The sequence below is a fragment of the Epinephelus lanceolatus genome, chromosome 1, assembly GCF_041903045.1.
Source record: "Epinephelus lanceolatus isolate andai-2023 chromosome 1, ASM4190304v1, whole genome shotgun sequence".
NCBI classification, from domain to species: domain Eukaryota; kingdom Metazoa; phylum Chordata; class Actinopteri; order Perciformes; family Serranidae; genus Epinephelus; species Epinephelus lanceolatus.
In genome coordinates, this window is record NC_135734.1 from 42,437,281 (window position 1) to 42,454,111 (window position 16,831).

Genomic DNA, 16,831 nt, shown 5'->3' on the forward strand with positions numbered 1-16,831 from the left:
TGAATCACAACAAAAGAAATACAGGTTTTAACACAAGTAATAAAATGTTTCCTTAGTTAAAACCAAACAAAAACCAGTTCAGGATCAGAACAGTTTGTGAAACATCTTTATTTATTCTCCAGCTCTAAGTGAGGTCTGAGTGACACATTCAGAAGAAGGCATCCTATTGGCTGGCTGCGGGTCGTGATCAGTCAAAGGGAGCACAAGACTTGAGTGATGGGAGTAATTTTAGTCCAGTTATCTCAAGATTACAACTTCATTATTCACTCATTATGATTCAGATTTAATTATTCTGTTACATAAGAAATAGTTTTCTCATGATCACAACTTAAACTCTGCTGTCATTTTGGGACGATGGTTGATCCGGAGCCACTTATGTCACGCAGTCAGTGCTTTACAATATGAGGTGTCCCAGAATAAACTAGCTTGCATGTAATAATTATTATTGCAGTGTGAACATGTTCAACATCCAGTATTACATGTCATGTCTCAAGAAAACGACTCATTACATAACTAATAATATGAGCAAATCGTTTTTTCTGCATAACCGTTTGTATGGACCCAACAAAAACAAAATTCCAAAGAAAATTACTGAATCAAGTTATGATCATGAGATAAGAGGCCTGAAAATATTTTAAGCAATCGTGACAGCTCTCAGCTTCTATTAAACTGGGATCATCAGAGAAGAATGAGACACTTTGATGTTTTGACGTCACGCTAAAGCTGAATTTAAAGTTGTGTACTTTCTGTTTTTCAGAAACGTGTCTTGTGACTCTTTAACACTCACCGATCCTTCTCTTATTAATGCTAGGGAGCAACCAGGAAGTGTAAACACTGACAGAAAGAAGCTGTGTGCCATTTTAGGCTCCGCCTGCGTCAAAGTCTATTTTGAAACCAGTCATGTGTTTAGGCAGTCTTTGTCAATGTCTTAAATCAGAGATGATGATGTCACCAGGTGTTGAGAGGGGACCTGAACACACTATTTGATCTGGTTTGTGTCAGGTACTGCACTGGGGGAGCTGGTGACTCTGATAGGAATCTGGCGGAGCTTGAATTGAGACGCAGCGACAGGAAGGCACCTGAGGGTCGGGTCAAGTAATCCAGGATCAGACTGTCTCTGTAGTGTGTGTGTGTATGTGTGTGTGTGCTCTTGTCATGCTATCTTTGCGAGGACCTTTTGGAGTTTCGGATTGCTTGTGAGGACTTTTTGGCTGAAGGCTGCTTGAGGGTGCAGACTTGGTTTTAGGGTAAAAGAGTCAGGTTGAGGTGTAAGTTTGGGGTTCGTAAGTTAGGGTTAGAGGATGCATATTGTGGGTCCTCACAAGTATAGAAGGGCAGACGTGCTGTGTTGGGCCTCGTTTCCACTGCATGGTTCGTCTCGACTCAACTTAAGGTCCTTTTCTCTATTTCATTTTCCACTGTGGATTGTACCTCTTCAATGTAGGCGGATTCTTGGCCGATCACAATAGTGACAACACTGGAAACTGCCATGGCATCATCTTCAGTCCGGGACTAAAGAAACTGCGGTTGTTATGTTATGAGAATATCCACAGGCTTGTTATTGGTGGTATCTTGGCTATTAAAAATGGCGGGGTTTTGCAGGATGGCCTGTGACCAGACCAGTCAGTGGTCTGCAGGGTTTTATCTCCACCTGCCAACACAAGGATCAGGTTCTATGCACAACTTTTGCCGATGGAAGACAAATAGAGTTGATCCGTGCTGTACCATGCACTGGAAATATGGCATTATTGTTTTTCAGTCCACGTCGGCACCACCTGATCATCGTCCTCTTGTTTATTCTGTAGTGTTTTTTGTGAACTGTGTGTGTGTGTCTTTTGTGTGTTGTGATGTGGCGTGCAGGGATTGGTCAGCCACGGGTGCATCAGCAGCTCTGACGCCGTCAGTCTCTCTGTGGGCAACTTCCTCAGCATGCAGCCAATCAGACACTTGGCCTGCGGCGACAGCCACTCGGGCAGGCTGAAGGCCCCGCGGCGTATCTTGGTGAAAAGCACAGCAGGCTGTGTGTCCTGAAATGGGTATCGTCCAATCAGCATTGTGTACAGAGACACGCCCAGACTCCAGATGTCTGCAGCGCGACCCGAGTAAGATCTGTTCCCATTGGTCAGCAGCTCGGGGCTGACGTAGGCGGGGCAGCCATGTCTGTCTGTCAGAGAGTCATCTTCATGGTTACCATGCAGGAGGACGCAGTCGTCCAGGCCGAGCAGAGCGAGATGAGTCCTGCAGAAAGAAAACCACACTTTTAATCTATGTGCTGCATCAGCAGTGACAGCTGTAGCATCTGTAGTACTGGTGATGGATGCAGTAGTATTCAGCACTTTTATTAAGTATTTATTTGCAGTATCAGTGGTAGTATTAGTAGCATCAGTATTGGTATCATCAGTACCTCTCTGTCAGTTCACCTACATTTGTCTGTATAATAGTATTTTCAGAGTACTCGACAGTCTCACCTGTATTGGTCGATGAAGACAAATCTGCGCAGCTTCAGATCTCTCAGGACGACTCCATGGAGATGACAGTGCGTCACGGCGTTCAGCATCTGAGCGAAAAGATCCCTCGCCTCGTCTTCTCCTAGGCGCTTCCTGCTTCTCACGTATGCGTGCATGTCGCCGTGGTGACCTGGCAGGAAAACGTAAACACTGTCCTGGCCAATCACCACATCCAACAGGCCACAGATGTTGTCATGGTGACCGACGCGGGAGTAGGCAGCCAAGCGTTCTTGATAACCACGCAGAGGAAGAACCTGCAACCATGGCAACCAGGAGGGAGGGTTAAGGTAACTATAAAACATTTGCTACAGTTACAGTACCAGTTGTATTTTTGCAGTGTCAGTAACATAGGTGACTACCTGGCAGGTGTATTGCTGCTTTGTCTGTGCGTGCACAGCCCTGTAAGTCTTCTCCCCCTCACAGGGTTCAAACAGGAAGTACGATCCGACTTTGGTTGGAGACTGGCTCTGGTTGGCTTCGGGGGCGGGGCTTTTGGGCCTGAGGCAGTGTGATAGGCCGGTGGCAGGAGGGTGCGGATCCAGACGGGCTACTTTACATTTCAGTAAATTGTCCTGCGGCTCGTCCAGTAATCTCTTCAGACACAGCTGAGATCTGGCGGCTGTCATGCCCATGCTCATCTGTGATTGGAGGAGAAAGGTGACATCATAAGGTTAGTAATTAATATAAAAATTGTGCTTATAGCTGCTTCGAATCTGCAGATTTCAGTTTGCCTATGTGGTATATCTGAGGTGTACTGCAGCTGAGATCTTGTATAATTGATTATTTTACTGTGTGTCAAATATAGAAAGCATCCTAACCACATGTCCTGTGTGCAGATTGATTATTGTGAACAGTTAAGTATTTTAATTTCAACAATCTGTGGTTATAGTTGGCTTTATTTCCAGAACTTTACTACCAGGAACTTCAGGCTGTTGAGTTGTTTGAGACTGGCTGGTTTCTGCACAGTAGCGCCCTCTGCTGGTCTCATCACAGCTGAGCCACTAAAACCCCTCCTCAGTTATATTTCCACATACAGTAAGAAGAATTATATTCGCATCACATCTCGCTGTGTTCTGTGTCTCTGCTGCTCACACGTTACACTGTTAACGTGTCTATAGGCTTCATGATGCAACTTCCTGTAAGCTGACAGACGCTTCAGCTTTCAGATCGTTGCATCAGAGCACAAGTTTGTAGTTTAAACAGCCTTTAAATACAGTCAACACCTACCACACACACACACACACTCACTGTGAGAGTGTGTGCCTATGTTTTTGTCATATAAAGTTTTTTAGAGCCTGTGGTTGCCGTGGTAACGCTGTGTGGCAATATGCTGTTGGCCAACTCTGCTTTCACTCTGGTGAAACACTCTGAGTCACCGCGGAAACGTCACCCCCTGACACACACACACACACACTCAGTGACTCCGTGCTGTTTGATGTCTCATCTCGTCAGCTGCTGTTTCACAATCACAGATCAATGTTAAAAATAACGACGGGAAAAATTCCACCAGATTCTCCTGAACTCTCATGAACTCTCTCATTGAGGATTTCTTTCATCTGACTTTCTGAAAATAACAAAGCATGATCCTGAGGTTCAAACCTTTGTGCTTTACACGAGGTAAACAACAATTCAGCTCCTGTGGTGCTTGAGTTATCCATATTATTAACCAATGCTCATTTCTCATTTTCCTTTTGTGTTCAGCCTTAAACTCAGCTGTCTGCTTTCTTAAAACATAAACACCGTTGACTCCTCTCTGTCCTGGTGTTATTACAGACACATCTGATGTAGCCACAACCTCGTGGACTCGTCTGTTTTGTCAAGATGTGACGTAAAGCTCGCAGAAGTCTAGGGCTTACAGGAAATCGTGTTCACTAAAGGTAGCTAAAAACTGAAACTGAATAAAAAGAAATCAGCATCCTTATCTAGATTTACGTCAGTGGGATTTTAATGAGGTTTTGTTACTTCTACAATAGGACCTTCCTCTTTCACTTTGGCTCTTTATTTGAAAGTACTTAACACTACTTGTTTCTGTTTATTCTGACTAAGAAAGAGGTCTTTAACCCGGCATTACTGACAAGTTTGACTCTTGTCTTCACATGAACATTGGGCTGTGTTGGGAAACTTTGTCACCTGGTGTGAGCCGAACCATCTACAGCTCAACGTGACGGAGACAAAGGGAAAAAACTTGTGGATCTGATGAAGGTAAAGGCATCGTGGACATTGTGGAGTACTTCAAGTACCTGTGATTGTACACTGGGAACAAACTGAGCTGGGCAAAATACGCTAACGCCTTTTACAGGAAGAGCCAGAGCTGTTTCTACTCTCTGAGGAGGCTGAGGTCTTTCAACAATGCTGAGGATGTTTTATGAGTCCGTGGTGGCCGGTGCTATCCTGTTTGCTGTGGTGTGCTGGCGCAGCAGGTTAAAGGTAGCAGATGTCACTAGACTCAACAAACTGATCCGCACGGCCTGTAACATTGTGGGGGTGGAGCTGGACTCTCCAGCGACAGCGTCAGAGAGGAGGATGCTGTGTAAGCTGTGTGTCATCTCGGACAATCTATCCCACCCACTCCATGGTGTGCTGGTCAAGCACAGGAGGACATTCAGTACAAGACTCATTCCTCTGAGATGCACCAGAGTGCGCGACAGGAAGTCATTCCTGCCTGTAGCTATCAAACCTCTCAACTCCTCCCTCAGTGTGTGTGTCAGACGCCCTGAGTCACAAGACTGAGAGTCAATAGACTCAGGCTCTTGGACTTATTTCACTTGTCAGCTGATATAACCCCATAATTTATTCATTATTTGTATTTCAGCGCTGCAAAGCCAACTTAACTGTGCAACAGTTCACCTGTGCAACACTCTACTCAACTAATATTCTTATTTAATTCGTACTTATTCTAGTCTTGCATTTATATTTAACACACGTTGTAGTATGATACATATTTTTTATATTCCTTTTATATGTGTTATATATTTCCATAGGTTTATATGTAATAGAAGAGCAACTATAACATGTCCCAGTTATTAGTATTTATGATTCTGATCTGTTTTGACTGACAGTCAGATGTCTTCTCTCTGTCCTGCAGGCCGGACCAACCAGCTCTGAGTGCTTTAAACATAAACATGTTATTAACAGTCGTTATTATGTACATGCTTCTAATCCTTTAATTTGAGTATCTCTTGTTACTGAGTCGATTCCCTCTGTGTATTAATGATGTCTGTGTGACAGGGAGCTCCTTCCAAACAGTCAGTGGATGGAGTTTGCTCAGTTGTCATGCAGTCAGTCTTAAAAGTATTTATGCCTTTCATACTGCAGGTGTCTTTAAAAATCACACTATTTATCATAGCCAGCAAACTGCAAAAACAGAATTACCGTTGTTGTTTTTTTTAAATTCCGGACAGTCCACATCATGTGCAAAGGCTCAAAGACAAATATGTGCAGCTTTGGGGAGGGTCCAAAAAAACAAAGACAAAGTCACACCCCTTCCTCTGATACATAAAGAACAGTCCCTTAAACCAAACAAACCCAGCTCATCCTCCACTTGCCAGCTTTTTCCAGAACTTTCAACTGTATCACACAGTTATACACGCCACACATAACAGCTACTGGGCTCACATGTCAACACACCCATCCTACATGACAGCTGGGCTCACTCCATGTGCTGATGAGGACTACGGTTTCATAAACTCTGCTCAGCAGAGTCCAGCAGAATCTGCTCTTTTGAGCTCTTAAGTAAAGTAAGTAAGTAAAGTGCTGGAGTACAGTTTACAGGTAGTTGTACTCTACTTGGAGGTACTTTCATTTTCAGCAGGTACAACATAAAGAGGCTGTTTACACTTGAAAGCATCAGTCAAAGAGACTAGTCTGCATAATGAGTACTTAAAGTACATTTTGCTGACAATTCTTTTGTACATATACATGAATTAATAACATTATATATGTCTAGAGACAATACTAGTCTCTGTTTAACTAAACTTGCTATCAGATCAATATTTGTTCATAAAAAGTCTGGTATAGGAACTTTTATTTGGTTGTAACAACAAAGAGATGTCATTCAAAATGTTTCCCATGCAAATAATTTCTTTGGAAATACAAAAACTAAGAACTACAACCTGTCTCATGTTATGTGACTGTAGACAGTGGTGTAATTTCTTATTCTTATAACAAGGAAGCTGTCAGAATATAAAATGTGTGTTGTCAGCAGAAACTGTATCTTTACACCCAGACTCTGTTTACATGTGTTGCATTGGAATTGATGTAAGTTCCCATCAGAAGTGGAGACTAAGTATATTTACTCAAGTACTGCAGGCTATTTAAGTACAATCTTGAGGTACTTGCACTTAACTTGAGTGCTTCCATTTACTCCTCGACATGTATCCTCTCTATACTTTTTTCCAAATTATTTATTTGGAAACTACAGACTAAAAAGTGCACAGCATAGTGAAGTTGTATAATTTGTTGTTTCCTTTGCCAATGTGAATAATCTAAGTGCTTCCTCCACCTCTGCTCTCAGCTCAGTTTCTTACCTTGTGCTCTCTCTCGTGACAGACAGGCAGACTGGTTCGGGCTGCAGGTCAACAGGAAACCAGTTAGACTCAGTAGAAACCCAGTAGAGTCAGAGAGGAGCAGATGGTCTGTCTGTCTGTGGTGCAGAAGTTGCTGAAGACATACAAAAGCTTTGCCTTTCAAAGTTAAAACGTCGACTGGGACCTGCAGCTCTTGTAGCAACTGGGAGAACTGGAGCCGACTGTCCGGTGATGACGTCTTTGTCTCGTTATTATTATTGTCTGGGTTGCGCAACGTGTCGTCAGTCAGCTGGTAGTTTGAGTTTCTTTTTCAGTCTGAATTACAAGAAACTCAGACGGTGGAAAACAGAAGAAGAAGAAAAAGAAACAATAAAAGCTGTTTAAAAAAAGTGAAAATGAAAGTATATTTTAAAATATATCCGGAGCTGAAGCGAACAAAGCCGAGTCACACCGAGTCCTTTCTGTCCTCCTGTCCGTCCGCCTGAGGTGTAAATTAAAATAATGTCCGTGTGTGGCTCTGCTGTAGATCCAGTCTGACCCTCGGACCCTGGTCTGCTCGGTCCCTGCTCGTCTCCAGAACTTTGCGGCGCACACTGACTCTAGGTCTGTCTGGTTACGGTGTTTCCTCCCGTGATGTCGTCATCCAGCGGGGGGCGGAGCCTCGATGTTGCAATCCTGAGCGGATCAGTCGTCAGAAAACAGACACGAGACTCAGCAGAGCTGTTGCATTATGTTTCTTTATTGAACATAACGATGGCCTGAGGTGGAGGAAGCACTCGCAGCTTTTACTAATGTGGCTGTACAAGTGTATTAACAGAAATGTACTCATAGAACCAAAGGTAAAAAGTACTCATTATGCAGAATGACACGTTTTAGATTAGTGTATATTATTCTGTTAAAATAAATGGTTATGTTCATCACTTTAATGTTGAAGCTGGCAAAGGTGGAGCTAATTTAACTACTTAAGTTGCTGCTGGGGAGCTGTGGGTCAATAAACTTTTATTTTAATCTACCTTGTAATATTGCATCATAATTCATTTGTTCATATTCATCTGAATCTGCAAGGTAGCTTAAGTTATTAAGTAAATGTAAGGGAGTAAAAGGTGAAATGTTTCCCTCTGAAATGTAGAGAAGCAGAAGTGTAAAGAAGCAGTAAATGCAAGCACTTAAGTAAAGTGCACTTACATCTAAACTGTACTTAAATAGCCTACAGTTCTTGAGTAAATATACTTAGTCTCCACTTCTGATGGGAACTTACGTCACTCGCAATGCAACACATGTAAACAGAGTCTGGGTGTAAAGATAGAGTTTCTGCTTACAACACAAATTATATATTCTGACAGCTTCCTTGTTATGAGAACGAGAAATAGCGCCTTTGTCTACAGTCATATAACATGAGACAGGTTTTAGTTCTCAGTTTTTGTATTTCCAAAGACATTATTTGCAGGGGAAACATTTTCAATGACCAAAAAAAGTTCCTATATGACACTATATTATAAACAAATATTGATCTGGTGGCAAGTTTAGTTAAACAGAGACAACTGTCTGACAAAGCGAGTGTACCTTTCTTTTATGGGCGCAAGGATATATGTTAAAAATATCAGACATGGCACGGTGGTGAGTCAGAGATTTAATTTTACACAGCAGCTGCTTGTTTATATTCGGAGGATTATTGCATTTTGCAGTGACACACTGGACAAGTTTCAAAGCCCAAATCACAAACTTGGTGTAGAGCAGGGGTGTAAAACTCATATTAGTTCATGGGCCACATACGGCCCAATTTGATCTCACATGGGTCGGACCAATAAAACGATCGCACAATAACCAGTATTTTTCAGTGTAAAGAATTACAAATACATTCTGTCGAGGTTCATCCTTTTACAAAACAGATGAACAGTCTGAGATAGCTTAAGAAAAATAAGTGCAATTTCAACAGTATGTCTCAGTTTTTCCACATTCAGTCAGTCTACTTCTCACTGTCATTACACATGCACTACCCACACATTTCCTGATACAGATTATTTTGAACTGAAGCTGCTGACTGACAATATTTTGCACAACGTTCAGTATCTTTAAACATGGTCACAGTAGGTATTCACTCATATATCGGAGAACTGTATCCTGGTCAGGGTGGAAAAAGCCTCTGAAGCAGAATTTCACATGAAGTACGCAGTGTTTAACTTGCTCCTGAAACCTGGAACCTCTTAGTCTGGTCATCCAGTGGGCTGGATTGGACCCTGTAGGGGTTCTGGCCCACGGGCTGTATGTTTGACACCGACGGAATTTTGTTTGTTACATGTACTTTGCATTTAGAATTGTTTTTGTGGATGAAAGGTGAAACACAACTAAATTTACCTTGAGTTGCTCATTTGTCACCCAGAAGGTTTTCCTCTGACAGTAACATTATTATAATACAGTCGATAGAGGTTTTCCTCTGACGTTAATCACGGTCTTGTTTGTTTGTAAACGTGACCTGTAAAGCTGCAGCCACCTGCTGACCTTTGACCTCTGACCTTAATCTGTGTTCAGTCTGTGAGTTTGTTCCACATTCAGACGTGTGGCACGTTTCACCTCGTAAACTGAGCTTCACCTCATCTGTCTCACCCAGGATCACCTGTCTCACGTGTCTCTGCCTCTCCTCACTCTGATCTACACACTCAGGTGAGTGACCTTATTATCTGTTAACTCAGACTGAAATATCTCAACATGGTACCTACAACTTAACTCACAGCTGTCGTACTGAGAACAAACCTACAGAGGTGGAAGAACTACTCAGATCATTCAAAACTGATCTTAAGTAGAGTGTTTGAGTTAATGTACTTAGCAGTGGTGAGAAGTGCATTAAGTCAAATACTGAAGTACATTTTATAGGAACTGTTATTTGAGTATTTCCTATTTTCTACTACTTTCTACTTCTCCACTAAACCTCAGAGGGAAATATCATACTTTTTACTTCACGGCAATGATTTTACAGCTTTAGCGACTTTACACTTTCAGGTCACTGATACAAAATATAAATCAGCTAATAGATTGTGATGTATAATTTATAGAGTGCTCCAGGGATTGTTTTTCTGTAGGCCAACACAGAAGTAAGCATTGCACTGGTTCCCTTGTCAAAAAGTCTTTGGGATTTTACCACTGGATTTTTGATTATTGTAGAAATTAATCTCTGTGGCAAACAAACATTTATGATACTTACAAGTTTTGTTCAGCAAGGTAATCTTAACCAATAAACACCACTTTCATGATTCTTTAAGCTCAAATGCAATCACCAGAAGTAAAAAGCTAACATTAGGCTGTAAATGAACTACAGTGTTCAGTGTGACAACGTTCTGTTGTCTCATTTAGCCACTTATTAGCAACTGCCTTTTTTAAGACACAGAAGCTTTAAAATTCTTGAGCGGTACTGTACTGACATATTTTAAGTTTGGAACAAAATGTGAAAGTCTCCGAAGCTTGTGTGAACCACAGATCTTATTTCAGGTGTCTGTGAAAAAATACATTTAAAAACTGCACTTGCGGTGAGACGAGGGAACCGGGGGTGCAAAAATGCTAGCTCTACCTGTCAGTATATAAAGTCGGTAAAATGAGCTCCAGCTGCAAGATTAAAGCGATGAACACATTAATACATCAATAATTATAATCCAGTAATATAATGTAAATCTGCATGATGAGTTTTTTTACTTTTGGTACCTTAAGTATATTTTAATGCTGATAATTTTGTAGTTTTACTCAAGTAAAGTTCAGACTTTTACTTGTAACAGAGTATCTTCGCTGTAGTATTCTAAGTACTTTCTCCACCATTGGTCCTTAGTTACATTACACATCTACAAACCAACACGTAACTTAGTCGCCTCTTGATTAAAATTGTTCAAAATCCAACGGCCCATCGATGGGCCCTCAGAGGGTGATTTTTGATGATTATAATATGTAAAACAACAGCTGTATTTGTTGTGGTTAAGGTGGTTTACTCATATGACGTATCGTTCAAAAGTTATGCTCCTTGCAGTGCCATTAATGCTGACCATTTTATGATACAACCACCACAGCAGGTTCAATAAACAACTCTATCAGACAAAAACCAAACAAATAAACAGCTATTACTCTCCTATGAAGCACTATATTCTCCAGACAGAAATTCTGCTTATACAGCTATCAGTTCATTTCTCACACACTGGCAGTAGTTAGAAGGATCTGAATCCAGGGAAACATTTAATCTAAACACATTGTTACATCCATAGATATCAACAAACTGCCATCACATTTTTCAAACCTTCACATTTCTTCACATATTATCCATAATTTCTCTGCGCTGCATGTAAACATCCAACCAGCTGTGGTCTCAAATGGAGGCAAACTCGTGACATTTCCACTGACACCTCACTTGAGCCAGTTCCAATATTGTTGCTACAGCCTCAATAGCCGACCAAGGCCTGAGCTGAAAGAACATATGTCAGTAATATTTCCTGTAGGTTAAAGGTATTTAAAGAGTCGACAATTGGCCCAATTTTCTGAGGCTTATGAGTTTAGTAGTTTATGACACTACTGACCTCGAGTGCACTTTTGAACTACTTACAGGCACCACAGATTTCAAGACCTTAAGCCCAGTTCAGACCAAAGACTCGCCATGAGACAAAACTGTTGTAGAACATTACAGAGAAAAGTTGCAGTGGTGTGAACTGGCCGGTCTGAGCTCAAGGAGCTTACATTCTCATTAACTGATTAAGTGCTGTTGTTGTTTTATATTATTGTGGTGTATTTGTTATGAACACAGTCCATCTGATGCTCGTTTTGTTTCTGTTTTTGCTGTTTCATCACTACTACAGATGCAGCTGTAGCCAGTATCTCACTATCACTATCCTCATTCATATTTTAAGAAGCCGGAAATTGGAATGTAAGAACAGAGAGTTGTTGCATAGAGATGATACACCATCTCATGTAGTTGCATTAGTGTGAACCGTCAGGTTTTTAAAATCTTGCAGAACGGTGCATTGCAAGTAGTTGCCTGTTTCAACTCATCTCGTAGCAAATCTTTGGTCTGAACATTAAGGGAAAAAGTCTTTCTTATCAATTTAGGTTTTCTAGAAGCATTTTTATATACTCTAAGCTCTCTTAATACACATTTATATTTGTGTTGATAAGTTTTTCACACATTCAGTACATTGTTTTACCTTCTTTTTTTAAATGTTTAGACAAAACCTCAGAAAAACATGTAGAAAATGGGTTTTTTTTCTGTGATATTGTTGTATCCTCTTTGAATTCTGACTAGGTGAGGCTTCATGATGTGGACTTATTGTGTTTTCCAGGTAATACCTCCCCAGTCCTAGTCCTCTGCAACATCTTTTCAAGACAATATTCAGGTAAGGATTAAAAAAAACTCTTTATTTAAGTGTGTTCGTTTACATGGACAGTTTAATTCCCTTTTCATTCAGAATGAAAGTTCATTCCTATTAAAAGTGATCTTGTAAACACCTAATTCGGATTGAAAATGGTCAATGCGATTGAAAATTCAAACCGATGTAACGGTCTGGAATATTCCCTTTCTAATTCCTAATGAAAGAATTTCTCGCACTTGTATACACTCATTCCTCTTTAAGTTCATACCGGTCTTTCTGCGCATACTCATTTCCTTGCCCTTCTGGCACAATGACTTATACAATATAGCGCGCATAGCAACGGGCTGAGATAGAGCAGTCAGACTCGTTGCACTCACCGGTTTCCATTCGCCAAAGCACGGTCTTCTATCTCCCTTCTTCGACCTTCTGCCTCCCTTCTTCTCCTCAACAGACAAAGCATTAGCAGAACAAGGTTGTTGTCGTACTGCTGCTTCAAGAATATAAGCAAAACAAGCCCGAAAAAGGCACTAAGAACGGCGGCGTCAAGCATCTTGTTATCCGGAGCTAGGACTACAGTGTTTTCTTCTGGTAAACTTAACACGTAACATCCGCCCCGCCCCCTATCCAATCAGAAACCTTCCCTGCCCCAAACCTTGCGCGGACCCGAATAAAGGCGATTAAACTGATCTCCCGTGTAAACCCTCATTCGGAATGAATATTTCCCATGTAAACTACCTGGAAAGACTTTAATTCTGAATGATTTCATTCAGATTTATTTCATTCTGAATGAGAAGCCATCATGTAACCGCACCAGTGACTCCGACTTTTAGGGGAAAAACATCTTTTGAGTGTCACCTTTCAAATGAGACCATGCACGTACCTGTACTAAAATTGGAACAAGTACAGCTCTCAGTTTACTTTGGGTATGCCTTGGAGAGGTGTTCTAGATGAATTTAGGTGAATTTTACAGGATGTTAATGATGTACAGTTCACCCCAAAATCAAAATTACATATTTTCCTCTTACCTGTTATCTTACTATTTATCAAAGTAGATTGTTTTGTTGCGAGTTGCTGGGTGTTGGTTGCCTGACATCAGGCAGAACTGGCAACTCATTACACTCATTTTCATCCTCAGTCTGACATTGCTTCCCCTCTAACCGATTTCCGTCTGGGAGGGGGATTCGATTTTCCCTGACGAATCACTACAGAATAACATATCCGCCTCAAAACCCGGAGCTGTTCCTTGAGGCTTGTTCTGTGTGGTGATGAGGGTGACGGGAGTAGTTTGATAGACAGGAAATAGTTCCTACATGAAACTGCTTGCAACGAGGTCCGTGGATTATCATGAGTAGCGGAGTCATAATTTCTGGAAAGAGACATTGCTGTTGAGTTTCTCTAATTTTTTTTCTCTCTACCGCCGTTATTTCCAGCGCTCGGCAACTCACACCAAAACAATCTAGTTTGCTAAACAGCACCACAGGTAAGAGGAAATTTTGTATTTTAGATTTTTGTGTGAACTGTCCCTTTAAAGCCTTAAATCATCTTTAGCTTTAGAAGTATTTTTTACACAGGACAATACTGTGTGTTTCTTACAGTGTAGTAATGTTAGTCAGTGTGAATGACTGAATAACTTCACGTGGACGTCAGGGACATGTGAGACATGTTGATTAATCAAGCAGGAAGCTGACACAGACACCTGCTGCTCTACAGGAAATGAGGTCACAGCTTCATTATGTAGATTTCCTGTTTGTGTGTGCGTTGACCCATGAGTACATGTGAAGTCAGCTCTGCTCTGATTGGATAGATTCCAAGCGACAGGTAGAGAGCCCTGACTGACCTGGTTACATACACACACACACACACACACAGCAGGTTATCTCCACATGGTTAGTGTGTTTTTACGCCACATGATGAAATATTGAAGAAACAGAGGAGGAAGAACACTGTGTGTCTGTCTGTGTGTGAATGTGTGTGTGTGTGTGTGTGTGTGTGTGTTACTGCGTGTATATGTGTGTTTGTGCTGCGTGTGTGTGTGTGTTAAACTTTACTGTCTCTTTCATAACCGACGTGATGAAATCAGAGGCCAAGTGTCTGACTCAACTACGGCCTGCCACAAGAACACACACATACTGGGAACAACACACACACTCTTTCATTACACACACACACACACACACACACACTGTCCTCGTTCTCAGGATTATCACCTGTGCGACACCTGTGCTGCTGTGATGCTTAAGTTTTGATCTCCGCAAGAGTCAGGCTGCTGCTTTTGCTGTGTGTGTGTGTGTGTGTGTGTGTGTGTATGTGTGTGTGTGTGTCTGGTCTCTCAGCTCTGTTCTGGTGGCCTCTCTCTCCCTCTCTCTGTTTAGCTTAAGGGCATCTTGAACATGGTGAACAGTGGGAACTCTAAACGACAGTTTAAGCTCCGCGGTGGTTAAACACCACAGTATCCTCCAGTGTACTGATCCAGTGCACTCGGTGGTCTTTGTTAAGTGCAGATTTAAACAGCTAACAAATTTAAAAAATCAAGATTGTGTTGATTAATTTAAGAAGCCAAGCTAACATTAGACTGCTTGTGAACAAATAGCTGTACTCCCAAACTGTGCTCACCTCTTTGTCTCACCTGTAAGAGCAGTAATACAGTTTTTATGCCTCCGTGTTGGTGATAGCCGTGTTTTCAGGTTGTCATATCCATCCGTCCCATTCTCGTGAACGCGATACCACAAGAAGTGCTGTGAGGGATGATGAACTGATTAGATTTTGGTGATCAAAGGTCAAAGTCGATGTGACCTTGCATCCACCTCATTCTTATGAACACAATGTCTTAAGTCCTGAAGTTAGTTTCCTCAAATTTGGCACAAGCATCCACTTGGACAAATAAACGGATTAGAATTTGGTGGTCGAAGGTCAAATGCCAAGCTCAATGTGACCTTAAAAAAATATGTCTTTGGCCATAACTCAAAAATTCATACACTTATTACGACAGAATTTCACACAAATATCAGATAGGATGTTATGATGAATTGATGACATTTTATATCCAAAAAGTCAAAGGTCAACTTCACTGTGACATCATAACATCTGCATAAAACACTTTTCTGGCCATTACTCAGCATCATAATTCTTTTGACATTTGGTCAGATACTGAATTGGTGACACTAATCTTTGGGTGTCCACCGTGAAGCTGTGCTGCATCGGGTGAAGATGTGTGTGAAGCATCCATGTTTTCACAGACATGGATGTAAATTGTAACTGCAACTTGAGTGGGGCACGCAGTCATACATCCGTGAGGTGGTAATTCTAGTTAATATATATTTACAGACCAATTTTCCATCATGTTTACATGCTTTTTTAAGAACAGTTTAATTTATATGCAAAAACCAAACATAACGCAATTACTGTAAATTGCACTAATTTGCTACATTATTCTGCATTGATTTATTCATTCATTCATTTTCCATAACTGCCCTTACTGTTAGGGGTGGCAGGGAGGTTGGAGCCTATCCCAGCTGACACTGGATGAGAGGCGGGGCTCAGGGGACCCTGGACAGGTCACCAGACTATCACAGGGCTGACACTTAGAGACAGACAACCATTCACACTCACATTCACACCTACGGACAATTTAGAGTAACCAATTAAATTAACTTGTGAAATTATTATTAAATAATTATTATTGAATGAAACCCAAACTTTGGATTGTGTAGAGATCAGTGATCAGAGATCAGCCTTCAGATACAACAGAGTCTCTGTGGTTCAGGTTTGTGTTTCCTTGGTGTCATTTCCATTTTCTTATTTCTCGCTGTAGGGAGAAGATAAACTTCAAGTACATCCACTGACCAGGGATCAGTTCACAATCACTTTGATCTCTGCATGATGTGAGGTGAAGAGTTAAAACATGTGGCAGCTGATGATTAAATCGGTGACCCTGCGTTGTGTCAGCTGAGGCAAGATGTAGCAAACACTTGAGTCAGAAACACTTTGGTGACAGAACTCCCACCTGTTGGCAGATTTACATGAGGCTTAACCTTCTGTCCAACAAAGACACTCAGGACAAGATGAGGACTTAGTTGTCTACATCAGGTGAGTGTCAATCTGAAAGACCAACACACAGCTGGTTCAACAGCTGTTGTTAAATATTCTCCTCTATGTTTGTCACCTAAAGGAAGATAACATGCAGAGCATCCTGCAGAATGAAAAATGAAACTCCACCTGAGACAGAGGAAATGAAGAAGATGGATTCTTCACTTCTGTCTGGTCCCTCAAAGGTTAGCACTAACAAGATGTGTCTAAGTGTCACTAAATTTGAACTCTACACAAAACCTGTGATTTACTTTCGGGAAGTAAACTGAAAAGAGCAGATCTTGGATGCCCTTATGGGAGATGATTAAGTTGTCCTAATTGGACAAGATGCAGTGCCCCATAATGTACATTTCCATCCACCTCTTTTTATGCACAT

At 41.3% G+C, this 16,831-nt stretch overlaps 1 protein-coding gene across 1 annotated transcript; it reads right to left on the reverse strand.

Moving 5' to 3' along the window:
* Positions 1-92: 92 nt before the first annotated feature.
* On the reverse strand, positions 93-7,633 carry trib3 (tribbles pseudokinase 3). The gene is made up of 4 exons (XM_033626358.2): positions 7,034-7,633; positions 2,867-3,145; positions 2,469-2,761; positions 93-2,238 (listed from the first exon to the last, which is right to left on the reverse strand). The coding sequence occupies exons 2-4, from the start codon at positions 3,143-3,145 to the stop codon at positions 1,746-1,748; spliced, it is 1,065 nt and encodes a 354-aa protein (XP_033482249.2). The 5' UTR covers positions 7,034-7,633; the 3' UTR covers positions 93-1,745.
* Positions 7,634-16,831: the final 9,198 nt, after the last annotated feature.

Excerpts from the sequence above, each read along its gene's own strand:
- trib3 (XM_033626358.2), bottom strand. The coding sequence starts at position 3,145 with ATGAGCATGGGCATGACAGCCGCCAGATCTCAGCTGTGTCTGAAGAGA. Across the intron at positions 2,762-2,866 it reads AGCAGCAATACACCTGCCAG|GTTCTTCCTCTGCGTGGTTA; the intron begins GTAGTCACCTAT and ends CCATGGTTGCAG. Across the intron at positions 2,239-2,468 it reads GTCTTCATCGACCAATACAG|GACTCATCTCGCTCTGCTCG; the intron begins GTGAGACTGTCG and ends TTCTTTCTGCAG.